Source organism: Rhineura floridana, chromosome 7, assembly GCF_030035675.1.
Source record: "Rhineura floridana isolate rRhiFlo1 chromosome 7, rRhiFlo1.hap2, whole genome shotgun sequence".
Taxonomy (NCBI): Eukaryota; Metazoa; Chordata; class Lepidosauria; order Squamata; family Rhineuridae; genus Rhineura; species Rhineura floridana.
The window spans coordinates 64,948,114-64,966,908 of NC_084486.1; the positions used below are offsets into that span (position 1 = coordinate 64,948,114).

The following is an 18,795-nucleotide window of genomic DNA, read 5'->3' on the forward strand; positions in this document are numbered from 1 at the left end:
TTAGGAACAAGGGGGTAATTTCTTTACATTTTGATTGTAATAAAATGAGGGATAATTTTATTACTTTTGAGCTGTAATTGTAATGTTTTCAGCATTACTTTTAGGCATTACTGGGGGAGCATTCTGCTCTTCTGATTTATGGATGAAAACCACATGCTCCTGTGCAGAGTGTCACTCTTCCCTCGTGCTCTGTGGGTGTTTTGGAGGTAACGAGGGAGGAGGTAGAGAGCATGACAGGGGTGGAGTGGAGAAAAAATGGTTGAAAAAAGGGACGGTGGTGGAGAAGAATGGAGTGGAGGGAGAAAGGAGCTGGAGGGCAAGGAGGCAGCCGCAAAACGGACATGAAGAACTGCAGAGGTGAGAGACAACGTGTGTGTGTGTATTTGTGCTTGGTGCAAGGGAGTAGCTCTCTATGGCTATTTTGCTGCATTTGCAACCAAACGCTGCAACACTTTTTGCACCCCAGGGGTAAATGTTTGCTTTGTGGCAGGGCAGGGTCCGGGGAGGTGGTTGAGTGAGAGAGACTATGCTTGCTGGCTGAGTGTGTGTGCATGGGGGTTTGCACGTGGTTTGGTGCACAAAGTTCTGAGCAGTGGCCTCCGCCTCCCTCCTCTCCTCCCCTCCCCTCTCTTACCAGCATAGAGACGAGAGACCACCACTGCTAGTTAGTTGCTGCCACTCACTAGCCACCCAGAAGTAGCAGGGCTGCTGAGCAAGCAAGAAGCAGAGCCAAAAGTCTCCTCACAGCCATGGCTTCCCAGCCAGCGAGGAGCAGACAGGCAGAAGTTGCAGCAGCAAGCGGCCAGGGTCCTAAAGAGCTGCTGCTTCCAGTTTTCTTCCCTGCCCTTCCTTTCTTCCTAAACAACCAAGATGCATCTTCGTCTTCTGAGGAAGGTTTTCTCTGGAAGATATTTTGTGCAAATTAAAAAATCCCCCTCCCCATGGCCAATGCAAAGAGTTGCCAACAGGCAGTTGTCCAGGCACTTGTTAAAAATGATTGTATAGTTAACTTACAGTACAATATATACAGGTCTACTCAGAAGTAAGTCCTTTTATGTTTAATGGAGCTTACTCTCAGGTAAATCAAACTGGGTATAAGATTGCACTGATTAGGCCAGATAAGGACTGGTTGAAGTGTTGAAGTTGTATTAATTTGGGGGAGTGAAGAGGTTAAAAAATATACCCTTTATAGTACAACGATGCATCACTCTGGTTAAGGCAAGTAAAATTTGATGCTTGAAATACAATACTAACCTGAAATCCAATACATGTCTACTCAGAAGTAAGTTCCATTGGGTTTAATGGGACTTACTTCCAGGCAAGTATGTATTGGAGTACACACTTACCTGGGAGTAAGTCCCATTGAACCCAATGGAGCTTACTTCTGAGTAGACATGTATTGGATTGCAGCCTTAGTCTCCTTTTGCAGCCATTTTAATTCTGCCTTCTGTATCTTCACAACAGCCATGTGAGGTAGGTTAGGCTGAGAGTTAGGGACTGGCCCAAGGCAGTAAATAAACAAAAACAATGATGAGTAAAAATTTAAAATGTGAAAATGCTCATGCTCAGAGTATTTTTGTTGCTGTTTGTCAAGGCTTTGTGTGTATGTTTTTATGTCTAGTGTCTCATCACTTTTTGCCTGAGAATGTTGTATTTCATACAGTTACAGATGTTTTTTTTAAAAAATGCCCAAATTCTGCAGGGGTGGGTGTGGGTTCTTTGCATGGTTTAGGGTTGGCATTGCAGAAGATCAGGGCTCTTGTGCATTTAACAGCTGTGGAGCAGGTAGAAATTAAATTGGGTAAGCCTTTTCTATTATGGCAATACAATTATGAGGAAAGCTTCACCTTTTAACATTCTGTCTGTCAGACATCTTATTACTTGTGTGTGCCCTGCTCCCCAGATTTACTTTTGATTTGTGAATGCTATGACCATTGCCATTTACTCCCCTTGTTTATGTTTGCAACAACCCTGTGAGATAGCTCAGGCTGAGACAATATATGGTGCTCCAGATGTTGCTGGACTAAGTCCCAGCAACTCCAGCCAGGATGGCCGATGGACCTGGATGATGGGGTTTGTAGTCCAACAGCATCTGAAAGGCCAGATCATCTATCCCCTGGTGTAACACATGAAATAACAGCACCTTTGGGTGAGTTCAGCACCTATGTGAGTGTAGTAGGTTCAATATTCAGGACAAGTGTTTTTTCTTTGACATGGTATTTTATTTCAGGTGGGAAGATTTATTGGGACAAGATTTTTTAAAATTATTTTATTGACTCTCTCATGAACCGTCTTGGGGAGGATTAAATGTGAGACAACAATGTCTATTTAAAAAAAACCTGAGAAGTAGTGAGTGAGGGAGTGAGCGAGCGGGGGGCACAGTAGGGCAAGTGAGCAAGTGGGGGTGAGAGAACGGGGTGGGGGGTGAGAGAACGGGGTGGGGGGTGAGAGAGCAGGGGTGGGGGCGGTAAGGCGAGTGACCAAGCAGGGGGTGAGAGAGCGGGGGTGGGGTGGTAAGGCAAGTGAGTGATTGGAGGGGTGAGAGAGTGGGGGTTGGGGGGCAGTAGGGCAAGAGAGGGAGTGAGCAAGCAGGGGCAAGAGAGTGGGGTGTGTGGTGGGTGGCAAAGTGAGTGAGCGGGCGGGGTGAGAGAGTGTGGTGGTTGGCAGTAAGGTGAGTGAGCAAGTAAGCGAGTAGAGGGGTGAGAGAGTAGGGGTGGGGTGGTAAGGTGAGTGAGCCAGTGAGTGGGGGCAAGAGCAGGGGTGGGGAGTGATGAGGTTGAGTGAGGGAGTAAGCAAGTGGGCTTGCAGGCAGGTGCAGGGGAGGGCAGTAGAGCGAGCAAGAGTGGAGATCCACCATCAGGCACTCTGGAGATCACCCTTGAAAGCTGGAAAGGGTAACCCTAACACACACACACACACACACACACACACACACACACACACACACACACACACACACACACACACACACACACACACACACACACACACACACACACACACACACACACACACACACACACACACACACACACACACACACACACACACACACACACACCTCCATAGCTCTTCACCTCCATTCCACTGCTGCCTCCTTCATCCTTTCCCTCCGGCTTTCTCCCTCCACTCCTTTCTTCTCCACCACCTTCCATTGTTGAATAAATTTCTTTTTCTCCCTCTCCACCTTCTCCCTCATGGCCTCCTAACACAGAGCACGAGGGAAGAGCAACTCTGCACAGAAGCCCAGTGTGAGGCACATGTCTTTTGTCCACCAATCAGAGGAGCAGAAGACTTTCCCTGCTCACCCCCAAGTAACGCCCAAAAGTAATGTTACAGTTGCTGCTCAAAAGTAAGGAAATGACTACTCGTTCTGTTACTAGCAAAATGTAACGAAGTTACCCACTCTTTACCTAAAAAAAGTAATAAATTACAAGTAACTCATTATTTGTAATGAGTTACTTTCAAGCTCTGGGTACAGCATTAACAAAGTGCAGCCCCTGAAATGCTGAAATGTATTCTGGTGGAGTCCAGTCCTATATATGTCTACTCCAAATTAAGCCTCATTGAGTTAAATGGATAAATATATAGGATTGCAGGTTAATTTTTACCTCTGAAAGGAACATGCTGTCAGACATAGAATTTAAGAGACATAGTTTTCTGGACATGTTTGAAACAGGTGGGTAGGTGGGAAGGGAGTTGTTTTAATCTAATTGGGTCATCAACATAGTGCCCTCCAGATGTTGTTGGACTACAACTCCCATCAGATACATAACCAATTATCAAGGATGATAGGAATTGTAGTTCAACAACATCTGGAGGGCACCATGTTGGCTATCCCTGCTCTGTAAGGCCCCACAAGTACCTTCTGTTGTTTGTTGGAATACTTACAAGAACATAAGAAGAGCCTGCTGGATCCAACCAGTGGCCCATCTGGCTTTGCATCCTGTTCTCACAGTGGCCAATCAGATGCCCTAAAGGGAAGCCCACAAGGAGGACCTGAGTGCACGAGCAGCACTCTCCCCACTTGTATTTCCCGCAACTGATTTTCAGAAGCATACTGTCTCCGACAGTGGAAGCAGAACATAGCCATCATTGGTAGGTGCCACTGATACCTTTATCCTCCATGAATTTGTCTAATCCTCTTTTAAAGCCATCCAAGTTGGTGTCTATCACTGCTTTTTGTGGTATCAAATTCCATAGTTTAAGTATATGCTGGCAAGACTACATTTTAAATTGCAGGAGAAGGGATGTTTATTCTGGTGGCTTACTTTTGATGTCTGCATTTTCTGTTTACCTACGTTATGTCTCTTAAGTTTTACATTGTCTCTTAAGTTCTACTGCATCTATGATGCAGTTCAATCGTGCATACATGTCTACCCAATGAGTTCAATGGGGCTTACTCCCTGGTAAGTATGTACAGGATTAAGTTACCTCTAAGTTAAACTGTTGACAAAAAGAAAAGTTGCAAAGGCAACTAGTAAAGTACTAAAATTTGCATATTTCTTTGCAGATAGGGGATTGCCATATTGATCAAAATGTGTTTTAGTTGAAAGGGGTGCTGCATTTTTTTTGCAGCACAACGCAGCCACAGTAGAATGCCTGTTCAGTACCGGTGGCAACATAATGACTGTAAAAAGTCATTCCTTGTCTGACGTGCTCTTTGAGCAAAGATGAGACATAACAGAAATGAATTGTAAAAGCAGCATTTCAAGTGTAAAAATGTGATTTCAAGTGAAAAAGTATATGTGGGTTGGGGTATCACCATTGGTGGGTGGGGATGGGGGGTGGATGTGAGATTCTGTTATGTCATTCTGTTAATCTTATGGATAAAAAAAAATTCTACTACCCTTTCTCTCTGTGTGTTTATTTTTAATGTTGTTTTAGGTACTTCGGTACTTAGATATGCAGTAGCCAAGGTCAGCACCTTGTAGGCACTCCATTTTTTTAAAAAAGTAACAAAAGTAATTATAGTGATTACTTTTGAGTAACAGTAAAGTAATCTGTTCCTTTCAGAACCATTGTAATAGTAATTTATTCCTTTTGGGGACCATGTAACAGGAATTTTAATTTGTTTCTTTCTAAAAGTATACTTCCAAGAAGTGGACAGGGTGCAGCAGCAGGACAGCAGGCAAGTAAGGCGAGGAAGTGAGGGAAGCATGGATGGCAGGCGGGGGGGGGCATGGGGGCCGGAGCAGGCAAGCAAGTGGCTGGCAGGTGGCAGCAAGTGAGCAGGTGGGGAAAACAGGTGGGGGGAGTGGGCAGCAGCGACAATGCCGGAAGCCAGTAAGCCGTCTGGGTGGGCAGGAGGCTGGTAAGCTGCCTAAACAGGGCAGCAATGAGCCCCTAGGTGGGCATTTGTGGAGATGCCTTGTGAGTGTGTGAGTGTGCTTGGGAATCTCTGGCTGGTGAGCGGAGGGGGGGGCAAGCTCCCCTAGTGTATTCATCAGTAAATAAAACATCATTGCTAGGAGGTTTAGGCTCCCAGGCAGCTTGGCCAGGGAGTATCTGGTCTCCCATCACAAAGAAGTCAGTAATCACCTCTCTGGATTGCAGAGTCCATGCAATGATTAGCATTTCCAGTTCAGAAACAGTACAGACACATTGCATTGCCATATACTGAATGCATTTATTTCCACCATAGACAAACATATACAAGGATATAAAGTTAGTGCTTGCCATAGATATGTGCCATTATAAAGCATTACCAAAAGGCAAGCACAGCTGCTAACTGCACAGCCCAATATAACAATGTCAAAAGGAGCCAAGGGTTACAAGTATTACTGTCGAATAGCTGTGGGCTAAACATACTGGTACACACAAGATATTCAATCAGGGCTCTGTTCCTGTGCACTGTTGACTAGCACATAAAATGAAAACAAGACAACCTGTGTGTGTCGCTGTGTGCAGGATTACATCTGAAGTGGGCAATTTTAACCAACACTTTCAAGTCCAGGGCCTGCACATGGCTCACACCTTGCTGGACAGGCAACTTTCCATATGCATGGACATGACAGCTTGAGCAACATTGTGCAAGAACAGTAATTTATCCAGGTGAACCTTAAGAGCATTCCATAACAGGCTAAGGGAGTCGATTGCTTTTCTTTGTCATCCTTGATATATCAGACTCACTGGCATTTTAATTTATTCATTTGCTGGAGCCATGGCTCTGTATGTCTGCTGAGTTCCATTTGGCTAAAGGCCAGACTGAGCAAAGATGTGTGCCAACAAAATCCACATTAAACATTAAAGGCACTAGATGCTTTCTAAAGTGTTTGAGCATCTGCCACAGCCCACCCATTCAGCAAGATCTCCCAACTCTCAGTGAAGCATTTTTGGGTGGGGGTAGGGCTGCCATGGGGAGTATAGGGATGATTAAGTCAGCTTCTGCCAGCTCTGTTACTCAAATTTAACTCTGGATCCAACCCAATAGCTTCTCTACAGTGTTGAACTGCTGGGAAGATCAGGCTGAAGTTAATGGGTATAGCAACATGAAGAGACAGGCATTCAACAGTTTCTGTCTCCACCTGATTGATTGCATTAGAAACTTGGATGAGCACAGAACACCGAGCTGAACTATATTTGGTTAGGACATTAGAACTATTTCCCTACCCAAATAAAGCTATTAGTGGGTAAGTTCACAGAGCACAAGCGTATACACTCAGAAGCAAGGCTTACTCTCGGGTAGGAAGGGACAGGATTACAGCGTAAGATGCCTACTGACTAGAAATTGTGTTGTTGGTTATTCTGGCTTTGGAGCATCTTCCCTAGGGATCATCCCAGATAGAGCTGTACTCCTTTCCCCAGTTATGTTTTAGTAATATCCACCCAATGCCACAAGGCCATTCTAAAGTCCTGAATTTCCAACAGTGTACTGCCTGTGAAATATGCAGGATGGTACCAAAGCTACACAGCAGCATAAAATCCAGCTCCGTGTACCATTTTGAATAATGGGATTGCTTCTATCCCCTCCAATAAGTTTTTCCCCTCCAACAGACCATTAATGATAAAGAATTCCTGTTATGAGAGTTCATTGAGGATTGCTAAGTTATATTGTTACATAACCCAATTTCAAATGACATCACTTAGTAATATTTACAGAGAGGCTCTTTACAATTCTTAAACTTCACATACTATGCTACACAGTTGCTGTTGGCCACTGTGTTTTGTTTGTTTGCTGGATTAATTTCAGAATAATGGCCTGCTCATAAATGCTCACACGCGGCAAGATAGTGTGCACAATGCTGGGGTAGAGCTACTCTGCATAGCCCTGTTAACACATTGATTCAACACATGAGCATTCCTTATGGACAGAGCTTAACTCTCTTAACCATTTTATTTGTTTATTTCCAGTATTTCTATACTATCTTTCAGGCCAAGCTCTCTCAAGGTGATTCATTGGGAGTCTCACATTCATGATTAAAAACATAAAATACAGCTAAAACCATTACATGCACAATTAGAAATCATGTGTTTCTTCCAGTGAAAATTAAGAGTTATCATCACTGTAGGTTCTTGAGCATCACGAGTACAATGTCATATGCCCAGCATCCAAATCCCTCTATAGCATTTTCCTGATGTAGAATCACATTGAAACCAACAATAAGACTGGAACAGATTCAATAGAAAACACGTATGATTGAAGCCAACTGTTTCGATTTGTGTCTGTTTTTCTGCGCCCTCCATTCCAAACGACATCCATAACTGCCACTGCTTTTTATGATATGTGTTATGTTTATAGGAGTTCTTGATCTGGGTTTCCTGCTCCCCATGATTCAAATACAGCCTTGTAGCTCTAGTTTGAGAGTTTCCCTTCCATCTTCCTTCCCAGTTCAAATTTCACTCCAGGTTAAAAAGCAGCTGCCACAAGATAGCAGAGACCAGTAGAGAGAAGTAGCCAGTGGAGAGAATGGTTCTTGAGCCCAGGCCTTTGGCATTGCAGTTATTTGAATAACAGCAGTGAATGGTCACTCCAGGTACTCGTGAACCTTCCCTTCATGCCCGCTCACAGAATGACCTATACAAACATGACTTCACCATGCCACCTAGAATAGATTTGGAGACATCCAAAACATATTACACCATCTATGCTTATCTTCTTCCTTATCTTATTAGTTTGAGTTGGAACATCTAGGCTCACATCCTCAAACCGCTTATCCTAGGAGAAGACATTGACATTTTAAGGAGCAATCTTATTTGATTTGGCTTTATAAAGACATTTTATCTACCTCGTGCATTTTATTTGTCCTTGGTCAATCAAGAAGTATAGCTGCATATCTACATGTCTATTACAAGTCTCTTTTTTTACACTCCATCCAGAGAAATTGCTCTGTATTTTAGAGCAAAATATATTGATACTGTGATCCCAAGTTTTTTTTGTTTCTACTTTAAGAAATGTTAAGTTTTTCAGTTAAACTTTGTAAATTCTTGCTGCCTAGTTTATTAATCTTTGCTTTATTCTTGTATTGATGCCTATTATAGAAATACTGAGAAAAGCTGAGAATGAGTTATGTTCAGTATTATATTGCTTGATATAGTCAACCTCTCACCTAGAAATCCACTATACCTCTTACTTTTGAACTCTTATCTCAGTGTTTTCTAATCAATATCTGCCAACATGCCTAAATATTTGTTTACCTTCAGAAAAGTGAAGAAAGATTATTAAGGGGTTTAAGATAAAGGGTCCTTGGTTAAGCTTGTATTGTTAATATTGCTTGGTAACATGATACAATGAACATCTGTTGGAAATGTTTTTGAAGCTTTAAAGCAGTTATATTGATGGTTACAGGTAAAGTCAAGGGTCTTGTCTGTAGAAAAGCATTGTTTAGGAAATGCTGGCATGTACTATAAGTGATAACAACGAGCTGTCTGAAATCCAGTTTAAGAGTAACTTCAAGAGTCAAGAAATGAATGTTCATAAAGTGCAAACAGGTTAATATTATAATCAGGGAAGTGACATTGAAATAATGTATTTTAATTTGCTATAACCTGAAATTAAATAACTCAGTTATTGAAGAATGTTTATTGGAGCCCCTTTTGAAGTCAGATATTACTAGCAAAGGTCACAGGTTTAAGGTTATAAAAATTAGACAGAAATTGTACAGGTTTTAGGTTTTTCCATCCAAACCTAGAAATTGTACAGGTTTTAGGTTTTTCCATCCAAACCTCCCTGATTTTTGGTATGGAAAGCTCCTTCTGGCTTCTCTTCTCCATTTGGATGGCTAAGAGGGACCTTGCTTTTTTAATGAAAGGCTTACTTCAGCACCTTAGTAAGCCTTTGAAATATGCTTGTGCTTATTTCAACTACTATTGAGATTTTTAGATATGTTCTATGCTCTCATACCATCTTACCTTACCCCCCTCTCATATACATATATTAATGACCGTACCCCTCTTAGGACTAGCAGGAAATAAAGGTATACATTATTTATGGATAATCCCTCATGTTCGAGTTAACAAAAGCAACCAAACATCTAGTTAGATTTTTTATATGAAATTTACCCACAATTAACTGAGAATACAGTATTTTATAAAATAAGGGAGAATAGAATACATACAACATCCCCAGAATTTTAAAGCATCTGGATTAAAGGGTCCCCCAGAATTGGGGATTAAAATTTGTGTATTTATGGACAGTCAATAGTAGAGTAACTACATATGACTGCCTGTGCAAAAGTGGACCAAAATGTAATGTATTAACAATGCTAAAGATAAAATGTAAATGATTCTGCTGTGTTTTATGACCTATATTGTTTTTCTTTTTTTGTACCTTTCACTAACAAAATTCTTAGAGGCTTCTATTGTTTGAAATTAGCAAACACCACTTAGCATTATACAACCAACTTACTTGACTGTCCTGTTATGATTGCGCAGGCATCAGAAGTCCCTGGACATTGTTCAGAACCTTGTCTATTACATTCTTCATCATTTGTACCCACACATGTATAACACTGCAGTGCCTCACCTGTCATCAATTAAAAACAAATGAAGGTCTTATTTGCAAGGCACTCTTGAAAGTTAACTCTGATCTCAGCTTTAAAAGGAGGAAAATCTTATTTATATTGCACACAAACATTACCAAAGAATAACAGAGAAACCAATGAAAAGTAATTTTATTGGGTTTCATTCATGTGAATATTTATGTGAAAAAGTAGAATAGTTCATAAACATCTTGGATTTATGTTTACTCTGCATTGAAAGACATTAATATTTCTGAGAAGTGTGATGTCCACCTTGCCTCCTAATAAAAGTGAGATCTTTGAAATGGTAACATGTAGCTTTCCTTTATCTTCATTAGAATGTTGTCAGGCAGGAAGAAAGACAATATCACTAATTCCAAAACCTGTAAATTTCAGTTTCAGCAGGATACTGAACTGCTTTCTCTTGCTGGTCTCTAGATCTGAATTCTGAAGATTAAAAAAAACATATTCAACATCTAAAGAGACACATTTGCAAGGTGTAGGAGTTCCAAGCTTCACTCGGAGCACTTTTTTCCCCTGGTGCAGCAGATGAGCAACAGGAGCATTGCTCTAAAAAGTAAGGCTCCATAGAACAATTTTTTCATGAAACCAATGAAATAATGCAGACCTGAAAATATGAAGCACTAAATGTGCTAAGTATGCTAAAATAGGAAGAATGGAGCAAATTTACTTACTTTGGGTTGTGAAAAGCAAGCTGAGGAGGCCAGCAAATGGCTTCATCATGGAGACAAGAAATGTATCATTAGGCAAAGCAAACTGTTGTTAAAGCTCTAGTGCTTATTCAGCATAGTTAATCCTCTATGGAGGATGATGTAAAGGATAAAGAGATGCGCAGAATGCTACTTATCTAGCTTGTTCGAGTTATCCTTCCAACTAGATGTACTTCTCTCTCTCTACAGATTTCTCAGGAAATAACTTTGAATCATCATCTAGATGAAAATGTCTTCTCTGCCACAACATTAAATGACGCTGTAATCATATGTATACCTAATTGGAAGTAAGACCTATTAACAGAAACTATTTGACACCAATTGGCATCTTACTCACAGAAATATAGGCAGACTTTATGTGTTTCAGATTAACTTTTTCAGAATGATGATTATTCTACATTCTAGTAATATGTGGGACCAGGACCACACACAATCATGCACCCTTAACATATGGACAATTGGTTGCATCCAATGAAGTCATACCATTATCACAAGGACCTATCCCTGTGCCCCCCCCCAATCTGTTCTGGGGATTCCTTCAACTCTCCACAGCAGATTGGCAGATGGGTGCTTATGGGATAACTTTCTTGGATACAACCCCATCTTTCTCACACACACGGCTATTTTTCATTGAAACAGAGGCTTATTATTATTATTATTATTAAATTTTATATCCCGCCCTTCCTCCCAAATTCCTAGGAACTGCACTCAAGTTTCACTTTCCATTTTTTTTAGACTTTTTTTTTTTTTCAAAGTTTGTAAAATGACCTTACTCTGTAAAGGGCAGTAAGAACTCTGTAATGCCAACAGAAGAGTGCAAATAAGGTCAATGCACCACTGAACTGAAAGCTCTGCCTTACAGCTCTTCAAAGCCTCAAAGTTCAAAATGCAACTGCATCCTGAAAATTGCATGCATGCATTTGCAAAATACATGACACTTTCTGCATATATGCAAGGAATACAGATATACCTCTCTGCTATTTCCCCTGTGCCAATCTTCTTGCAACCTATATTCTTGCAGAGGAAGAACCTATAATCACATGCTTTGCACATAGCCATTTTCCTGCTCAGCTGCTCCTTGCTCAACAGCTGGTGGGTAAGAGGGAATCCTCAGGGCCACTGACAATTCAGCCAGATAAGTGGCTAATAAGTTGAATAAATAAATTCAGCTGCAGGCTGTATCTGGCCCATGGTCTGGGGGGGGGGAGTCTCCATTCCTGGATTAAACAAGGCCTTAACCTGCAAGGTGCTAAGAGCTCAAACCAAATTTTAGCAAGATCCATCCACATTCGTAAAGTCTGAGACTTTGTTATTAAAAAAGTGGCTCAATTGCAATGAATAAGGCTACCTAATTTTGAAGTTAAGTATGCACTACAGTCCTTTGTATAAATAAACTGTAGGATTCAACATCTACCTTGGACACATTCCACATTTGTTGCCGGCAGCCTTGGCTCAAGTATTTAATCAATACTACAAATTGATTCATAATAAAAACAGCTATTAAGAGTAAAACTGCTTCACATCGTAGCCTTTCATACATCTTGTTGAGTGCTACAGTTGCATAACAGGGACCATGGAAAATAACCTGAGCAAACCAGCTACCTTTTCCACCAGGATCTTCTATACCTAGAAAATAACAGCTCATAACGGTCCCTACAAGCCGTGTGAAGGAGCAGACAGAGGAGCATCCCACATCAAAATGCACAGATTGCATACTGGAACAGAGTCAGCATCAGCACTGGAGCAAGATTGCCTGAACACCAAAGTTAAAGCCTCCTAGATCCACCCTAGGGGCACTTTGAAAAAGAAAAGAACCATTATGTACAACAGCTACAGTTCTGGCATAAACACAGAATAGCCAAGTTCAGAAGCCATATTTGAAGCTCATCATTGTAGTAATTTCCTACAGTATGTTGGAATTGACCTTATAGCAACAAAAGTCACACTTTTGAATCAGAGTGGGGAATCAGAATGAGCTGCAACAGTGGCAATATCAAACATGCATAGGGGATAGCTAAGGCAATTTTCAAGTCATTTGTGAAAATGCCACTGCAGAAGCCTGGAAGGCAAATAACTAGCAAGACAAACATGTAAAGCACACACCAAAGTAGTAGAATGAAGCCAAATTCCTTTCCAAACTGGAAATTTGAATTTATAATAAAGAATTGGAGAGGCAATCACCTTCATTTTTCAAGTTTTCTTTTTATTTTACAAATCAGCAAATGCAGATCAAATTTACACTCCTTAAGGCAAGAGTCCCCATGCAAGTAATACACATTTATATTAAATAAAAAAGAAAAGAAAAAGACATCCAACATGGGAACTCATGTACGAAGGGAAAGCTAGGACGATCAATTGTAATTTATTAAAGAATTTGACAAATCTCCCTGATACAGGAACTTTTTGAGATCAACTTGCTATGAATTATTCTACGGAAAAAACTGCAAACAATAGCAAGGAATCTGATAGTTTTCTTAGTACTGCATACAATCAAATCAACATTATTAAGAAAGAAAAATACAGTAGTGCATACAAAAAAGTGAAAATAGATTCTGTTCACATCAATGTGTGGACATCAGTGTGCCAATGATCATATTGCACTCAAGGTTGAAATCCAGGATTTTGGTTAAAAGTTAGCTTTTCCCCATTTTGGCAATCAGTTCATCACAAATCTTTGTCAATTCTTCTATTTCTTTATTCTGAAATAGAACACACAGCAAAGAAGATAAACATTTGTTAGTGCAATGCTATATTTACATTTACATTTTATATTTATATTTACATTTTGAGTAGATATCCTTTCCCTGTCTCTCTTTAGATGACAACACAATATGGAGTCAAAATGAGTAATAACTTGGTCCTATGCAATAGTGGATGGTGCAGTAGGATTGCATCACTTGAATCCCCTTCAGCAAACACACCAATCTGGAGCTAATCTGGTGCTCCTGCCAGTGTGTTTGAACCATGCCATCCTCACTGCCACCTTATCCCTCCCCCTTTCCATCCCAGTATGCAATAGTGACTCATCCCGAACAAGGTCAGGTAAGTGGCGCAGCCCCACCATGCCATGTGCTACAGGTCCCATAAATCATTGCACCAGTGGATCAGTTGGTAGCACTGGAAGCATAGTTCCAGCACAGAAAGGAAGACACAATGTATCTGTAATGAGGTTGGGACCCAACCCGCTAGCAGCTATCAATGCTGCTGTACCAATGCTTCCGAAGGGACTTTAGGTCAGGGTGGGCAAAGATTAGATCTCTAAGTGATCTGCAATAGATCTGCAAGATTTCTGTCTCCCAATTGTTTAAAAATAGCAACTACAAAATGACAATTTGTATTAGGCTGCTGATATGAAGAAATCTAACCAGCAGTGACTTTTGTGGGAAAGGACAGTGAGCTCCAGTTTTGGTACTGACAACAAATGTCTAGGCTCAGCATATGCTCAGAGCCACATGCATGTCTTTTGCACTTGGTTCTGGTTGGTGGATCTTGAGGTCTTAGTAAAAAACAAGCAGACCCAACAAGCTTGAATTCTGCCCATCCCTGCTTTAGGCTCAGCTGTTACAGTTGTGATTCCATTCACCTGCTGCCATAGTATCTCATCTAATATTATGCCAGGATCTTTTCTTAAAGGTTCAGCAGAGCAATAACAAATGGGGCAGAGCTGAAGAGCTCCATTTATCAAGCTCAGAACACAGTCTGTAGTTTTTAAGCCAGTGATGAATTTTGTTCAGTTTGATCTTTGGAAAATGAGATTTATGTAAGGCAGCTATTTGGATAAAACATACCTGCTCTATATACTATGTATGCAATTCAACTGTTATGGCCACCAAATGTAGTTGACCTTGGTATGTTTCATGTAATAGGCACATCACATTTAATATGAAACCAGGAGATGGGAACCAGATTTGTTAATTTCGCATTCAAATATGACTTGTATTATGCAATACAGGCAAAATGGTACATATGACCAAAATGGTAGATATATGGTACATATGAAAGTTCACAGAGATCTCTGATCAACTCAACACTGTGCCCTTTGATCCAGTGAACTGTGAGTTCCATCCAGGTCTCTGTTGACTACATCATTCCATAATTCACAGTGGTCAAATCCCAGCTCTACTTATAATACTCAAGCTGGACAACAAACACATAAACTCTTGACTGATGGATCATGAACGGTGACTTCAGAAATAGCTATTTAGTCAGAATTCTCCCGCTCTGGATTGATTCAGGCAAATAGGTATTTGACTCAGGATGCACAGATACCAAACATCATGCTCCCTCTACCAGCAAGCTTTGTAATACAATTCACAGTGAGTTACCTTTTGTTCCAGTGTTCTTTCCAATGCATCCACCTTCAGCTGCTCTTTACGGAGACTGGCTTGGTAAGCTGCTTGTTCTTGCTGAGCTTTCCCACGGACTTGTGCAATTTCAGCATTGGCTCTGTGAAAATACAGATTGCTGAAGTGAAGGCCAAGGGGGGGGTTGTCTTGCTTTCAGTATTAATTTTACTTCTTTATTAAATTTCTATCCCGCCCTTCCCCCCAGAAGGAGCCCAGGGTGGCAAACTAGAGATAAGACACATCTTTAAAACAAAACATATTAAAACATCTTAAAAATAAAACATCTTAAAAACATCTTTTCAGAAAATCTTTGAAAACATCTTAAAAAGCAATTTTAAAAAAGCAGACTAGAATAAGGCCTCTATTTACAAGGTTTGTTAAAAGAGGAAGGTCTTCAGTAGGTGCCGAAAACGTAACAGAGATGGTGCCTGTCTAATATTTAAAGGGAGGGAATTCTAAAGGGTAGGTGCCACAACACTATGTTGTGCGGAACAGATCTCTTGCAGAGTGCAGTGACTGACTGGGAATATAAGGGGTAAGACTATCTTTCAGGCTCTGAAAATAGATGTCTGGTATCTACTAATAACACTGAAACATGTAGATGGAGTGCTAGTGGGCAATTGGCCTGCTTGTCACATGACCTTGCAAAAGGTGAACTTGAAAGCTACAAGCATTAGGATAAGACATTTCAACCACAGTATTTATGATCATGAAAAAAACATGAAACATAATCATGACTCAATTTGAAATGTATGATAAAACAAGGCTGTGGTCATGCAGTGACTGAGCAATCATACTACTCAAGCACAAAATCTGGTAGGGGATATGGAACTCAACCTGCACAGAATTACCAGCTTTAGTGTCAAAAAAGCAGTTTGGCTAGGAAAATAGTCCTTCCAAGCATAGAGGCAACATCTAGTGAAACCTCAGAAGCTGAAGGTGGAATGGAAAGCAGAGCAGGATTCCCAGGGATTCAGTCATCTCTATGCCTTGATGCCCCTTTCCCTCAATTTGCTGAATAAACAATACTAAACAGAATTTATACAGGTAGCCCTGAGAAGCCTCTCATGGCAACAGAGGCTAGAGCAGGGGAGGGGAACTTGATCAGGTCAGTGAGCCATATCTTTATCTCCCAGGCATTTTAGCATGTGTTTTTAAATTGCTTTTTAAAAATGTGTTTTTAAATTTGTATATTTATTTTTAATGTTTTTAATTGTTGTAAACCGCCCAGAGAGCTTCAGCTATGGGGCGGTATACAAATGCAATCAATCAATCAATCAATCAATCAATATCTCCTACCCCTTCTAAGCCAAATTTGACAAGATGAGGGGGTTGCTTACCTGTCAATCACCGGACACCATGTGATTGCTTTGAATTGCCACTTATCAGCAGGCTTGAAGTCACCACTTATCAGCTGAGATGTGGATGTTTTGGGGGAAATGGCCTTGTGGGCCAAATTCGGACCCATGCCAGGCCAAATTGGCCCACAGGCTGGAGGTTCCCCACCCTGCACTAGGGAATTAGATAGAAGCCTTTGGCTGAAACACCAGAAACACCCCCGCTAAGATACCTGTCCAGTTTTTCCTCAGCATGAATTTTGAGGGCTTGGTATCGCTGTTCTTCTTTTTTTACTCGTGATAAATATTCTTGTGCGCATTTCTTTAATACTTCTTCATTCTTAAATGGGAAGAATAAGGAGAGTTAACAGAAGAGCAGGATTTTTGTGATCAAACTCTATGGTTTCTAATATCATATCACTTTCTGCTCACCCTCAAGAGTGTCTCCAACCATGTCAATGGAGGAATTTGATCTGCGCACAAAACTGTGCCTGCCCTGGGGTGGGGTCAAAATCTGGCTAGCCACTGAAATGAATACAGAAACTTCTGTGTGTAACACATCCATCTGTACACCTTAGTGCCTGTGGACTTCTTGGCTGAGGCACAGGTCTTCATGCATTTATTCACAGTGACTTACCTTCCTAAATCCTTCAAGAACTTCTTTCATTTTTTCATATCTTCTAAAGAGATCTGCTAGCGATTTTTCCACGGAGTTCAGATCTGCCAATGCTTGCTCTTTTTCTATAATCAGCTGCTGGACTGTGTGATGGGACATGGATTTTTCTCTCTGCTCATCCTCTGTGGGAGACAGTTAGAGAAGGGGCACAAATAAGAATAATATATATTTTTATGAGTACCCTCCAGCATGCCTTATATGGAATATTAAGCATTAGCACAAGATACTGCAAAAACATGACAGAGGGAACATACACTGGGCTCCTTTGGGAGGAAGGATGGGATAGAAGTTTAACAACATTTAATAAGTAAAATAAACTTGCATGGGAAATTTTATCTAGACAGAGGTTTGCTTGTTCTTAAAATTTATTTTATTTTATGATGCAAGAAACAAATTCACCACACACTAACTTTCCCAACCAGGTGCCCTAAAACATTTTGGACCAAAAAGTCCATCAGCCCCAGCCAATGATAAAAGATTATGAGAGCTGCAGTCCAGTTTGGGAAATGCTATTCTAAAACAGTATAAATATGTAGTTTGGCTTCTCCTCTTTGGCACAGAAGCAGGCACTAAACACAATGGAAAAGATTTTGCCTGGGAATCACCTTCCATTTTGCCAGTGCTTTAGCCAATACCAGAAACTTGTTTAATCCGCAGTTCTTCATTTAGCAATATTAGGATTCTTACTGATGAAGAATGAGCTCACCTTAAGTCAACATGAATCAGAAACCTGGCACTAAACCCGGAAAACTTAGAATCTTCTAAGTTCACGGAAGTGGTAAATGCAGCAAATCACATACACCACTTTCAAAAGTGGTTGCTCAAATCAAAAAACTACCCCAAGCAACCCTATGGACAGGGCAAAACTGTCTATATGAAGCAATCATACCATTCTGTTGTAAAAGGTCAAGACTCCCTTAAGGATGCTTCACACATTACATGGGTAGCAAATCTGTGTTGTCAGCAAGTGCATGCTTGTCTGGGAGTTGCTGCAAAGCACAGCTTCCTGATGGGGGCACCAATATAACATAAGTAACAGCAAACATGTTTGTTGTGTTCAACCATTATGCATATCCCTGTAAAATCTAACATAAAGCAGCCGAAGTTGTAGTCCCTTCCAGGTATTGCTTGGATGAAGGGTAAAGTATGCAAAAAGGGATTGCAAAGTCACATTCTGTCCCGGCCCTGCCCTGCCCTACCATACGTAACCTGGTGTAGATTAGTGGTGAGGAAACTCCAATCTGCAGGCATAATTTGGTCCACCAGCCTTCCTCATTTGGCCTGTGAGGCCATTTTGGCTCAGCCACACCCACCTACCCTACACCTGCCATCATATATGTCAGGTGTGGGGCAGATAAAGATGCAGCTTCCACTGAGTTTGCAGGCACCACCAATCAACTGACTGGTGGCATCTGCAAAGCTTTGTGCCTTTCCAGTGTGGTTTGATTTCAAATTCTGTAAGCAAATGAAAATGGGTCAACGACACTGTGATATCACACAACTGACAAGTGAGTGGCCTCTGTGCTTTTAGGCTTCCCAGATCTTGGGAGCCCTGATCACTTCCCTGCCTTAAGACATCCATACTCGTGTGTGGATGGTGGGAGATGGCCTGCGAGGAGATGTGCATCACTGGAGGCAGAGCCAAAGATGTAGCCATGCAGCCCCCAACAGAAGAAGACTTGCACGTTGAACTAAACAATTATTTTGTCACTGAAACCTCTAGAATCCAGAGAGATGCAGAAAGTC

The 18,795-nt window shown here is 41.1% G+C and overlaps 2 protein-coding genes and 1 long non-coding RNA gene across 17 annotated transcripts in view; 1 reads left to right on the forward strand and 2 right to left on the reverse strand.

Moving 5' to 3' along the window:
• BTBD16 (BTB domain containing 16) overlaps positions 1–753 on the reverse strand; it is a 66,795-nt gene extending 66,042 nt beyond the window's left edge. For all 4 annotated transcript variants that reach the window (XM_061635792.1, XM_061635790.1, XM_061635789.1 and 1 more), the window contains exon 1: positions 635–753. The gene's annotated coding sequence lies outside the window, so the exon portion shown is untranslated. The remainder of the gene's footprint in view (positions 1–634) is intronic.
• On the forward strand, positions 251–12,911 carry LOC133389008 (uncharacterized). Of its 2 annotated transcripts, XR_009764003.1 has the most exons (4): positions 251–357; positions 10,398–10,536; positions 10,880–10,977; positions 12,305–12,911. It is a non-coding gene; the product is annotated as an uncharacterized LOC133389008 (long non-coding RNA). The 2 variants fall into 2 exon arrangements; XR_009764002.1 differs by lacking the exon at positions 12,305–12,911 and having other exon boundaries at positions 10,880–12,128.
• TACC2 (transforming acidic coiled-coil containing protein 2) overlaps positions 12,873–18,795 on the reverse strand; it is a 262,416-nt gene continuing 256,493 nt past the window's right edge. For all 11 annotated transcript variants that reach the window (XM_061635785.1, XM_061635784.1, XM_061635786.1 and 8 more), the window contains 4 exons: positions 17,011–17,171; positions 16,607–16,713; positions 15,016–15,136; positions 12,873–13,389 (listed from right to left, as the gene is read on the reverse strand). In XM_061635785.1, coding sequence (XP_061491769.1) covers positions 13,324–13,389; positions 15,016–15,136; positions 16,607–16,713; positions 17,011–17,171 — 455 coding nt within the window. In that variant the 3' untranslated portion in view covers positions 12,873–13,323. The remainder of the gene's footprint in view (positions 13,390–15,015; positions 15,137–16,606; positions 16,714–17,010; positions 17,172–18,795) is intronic.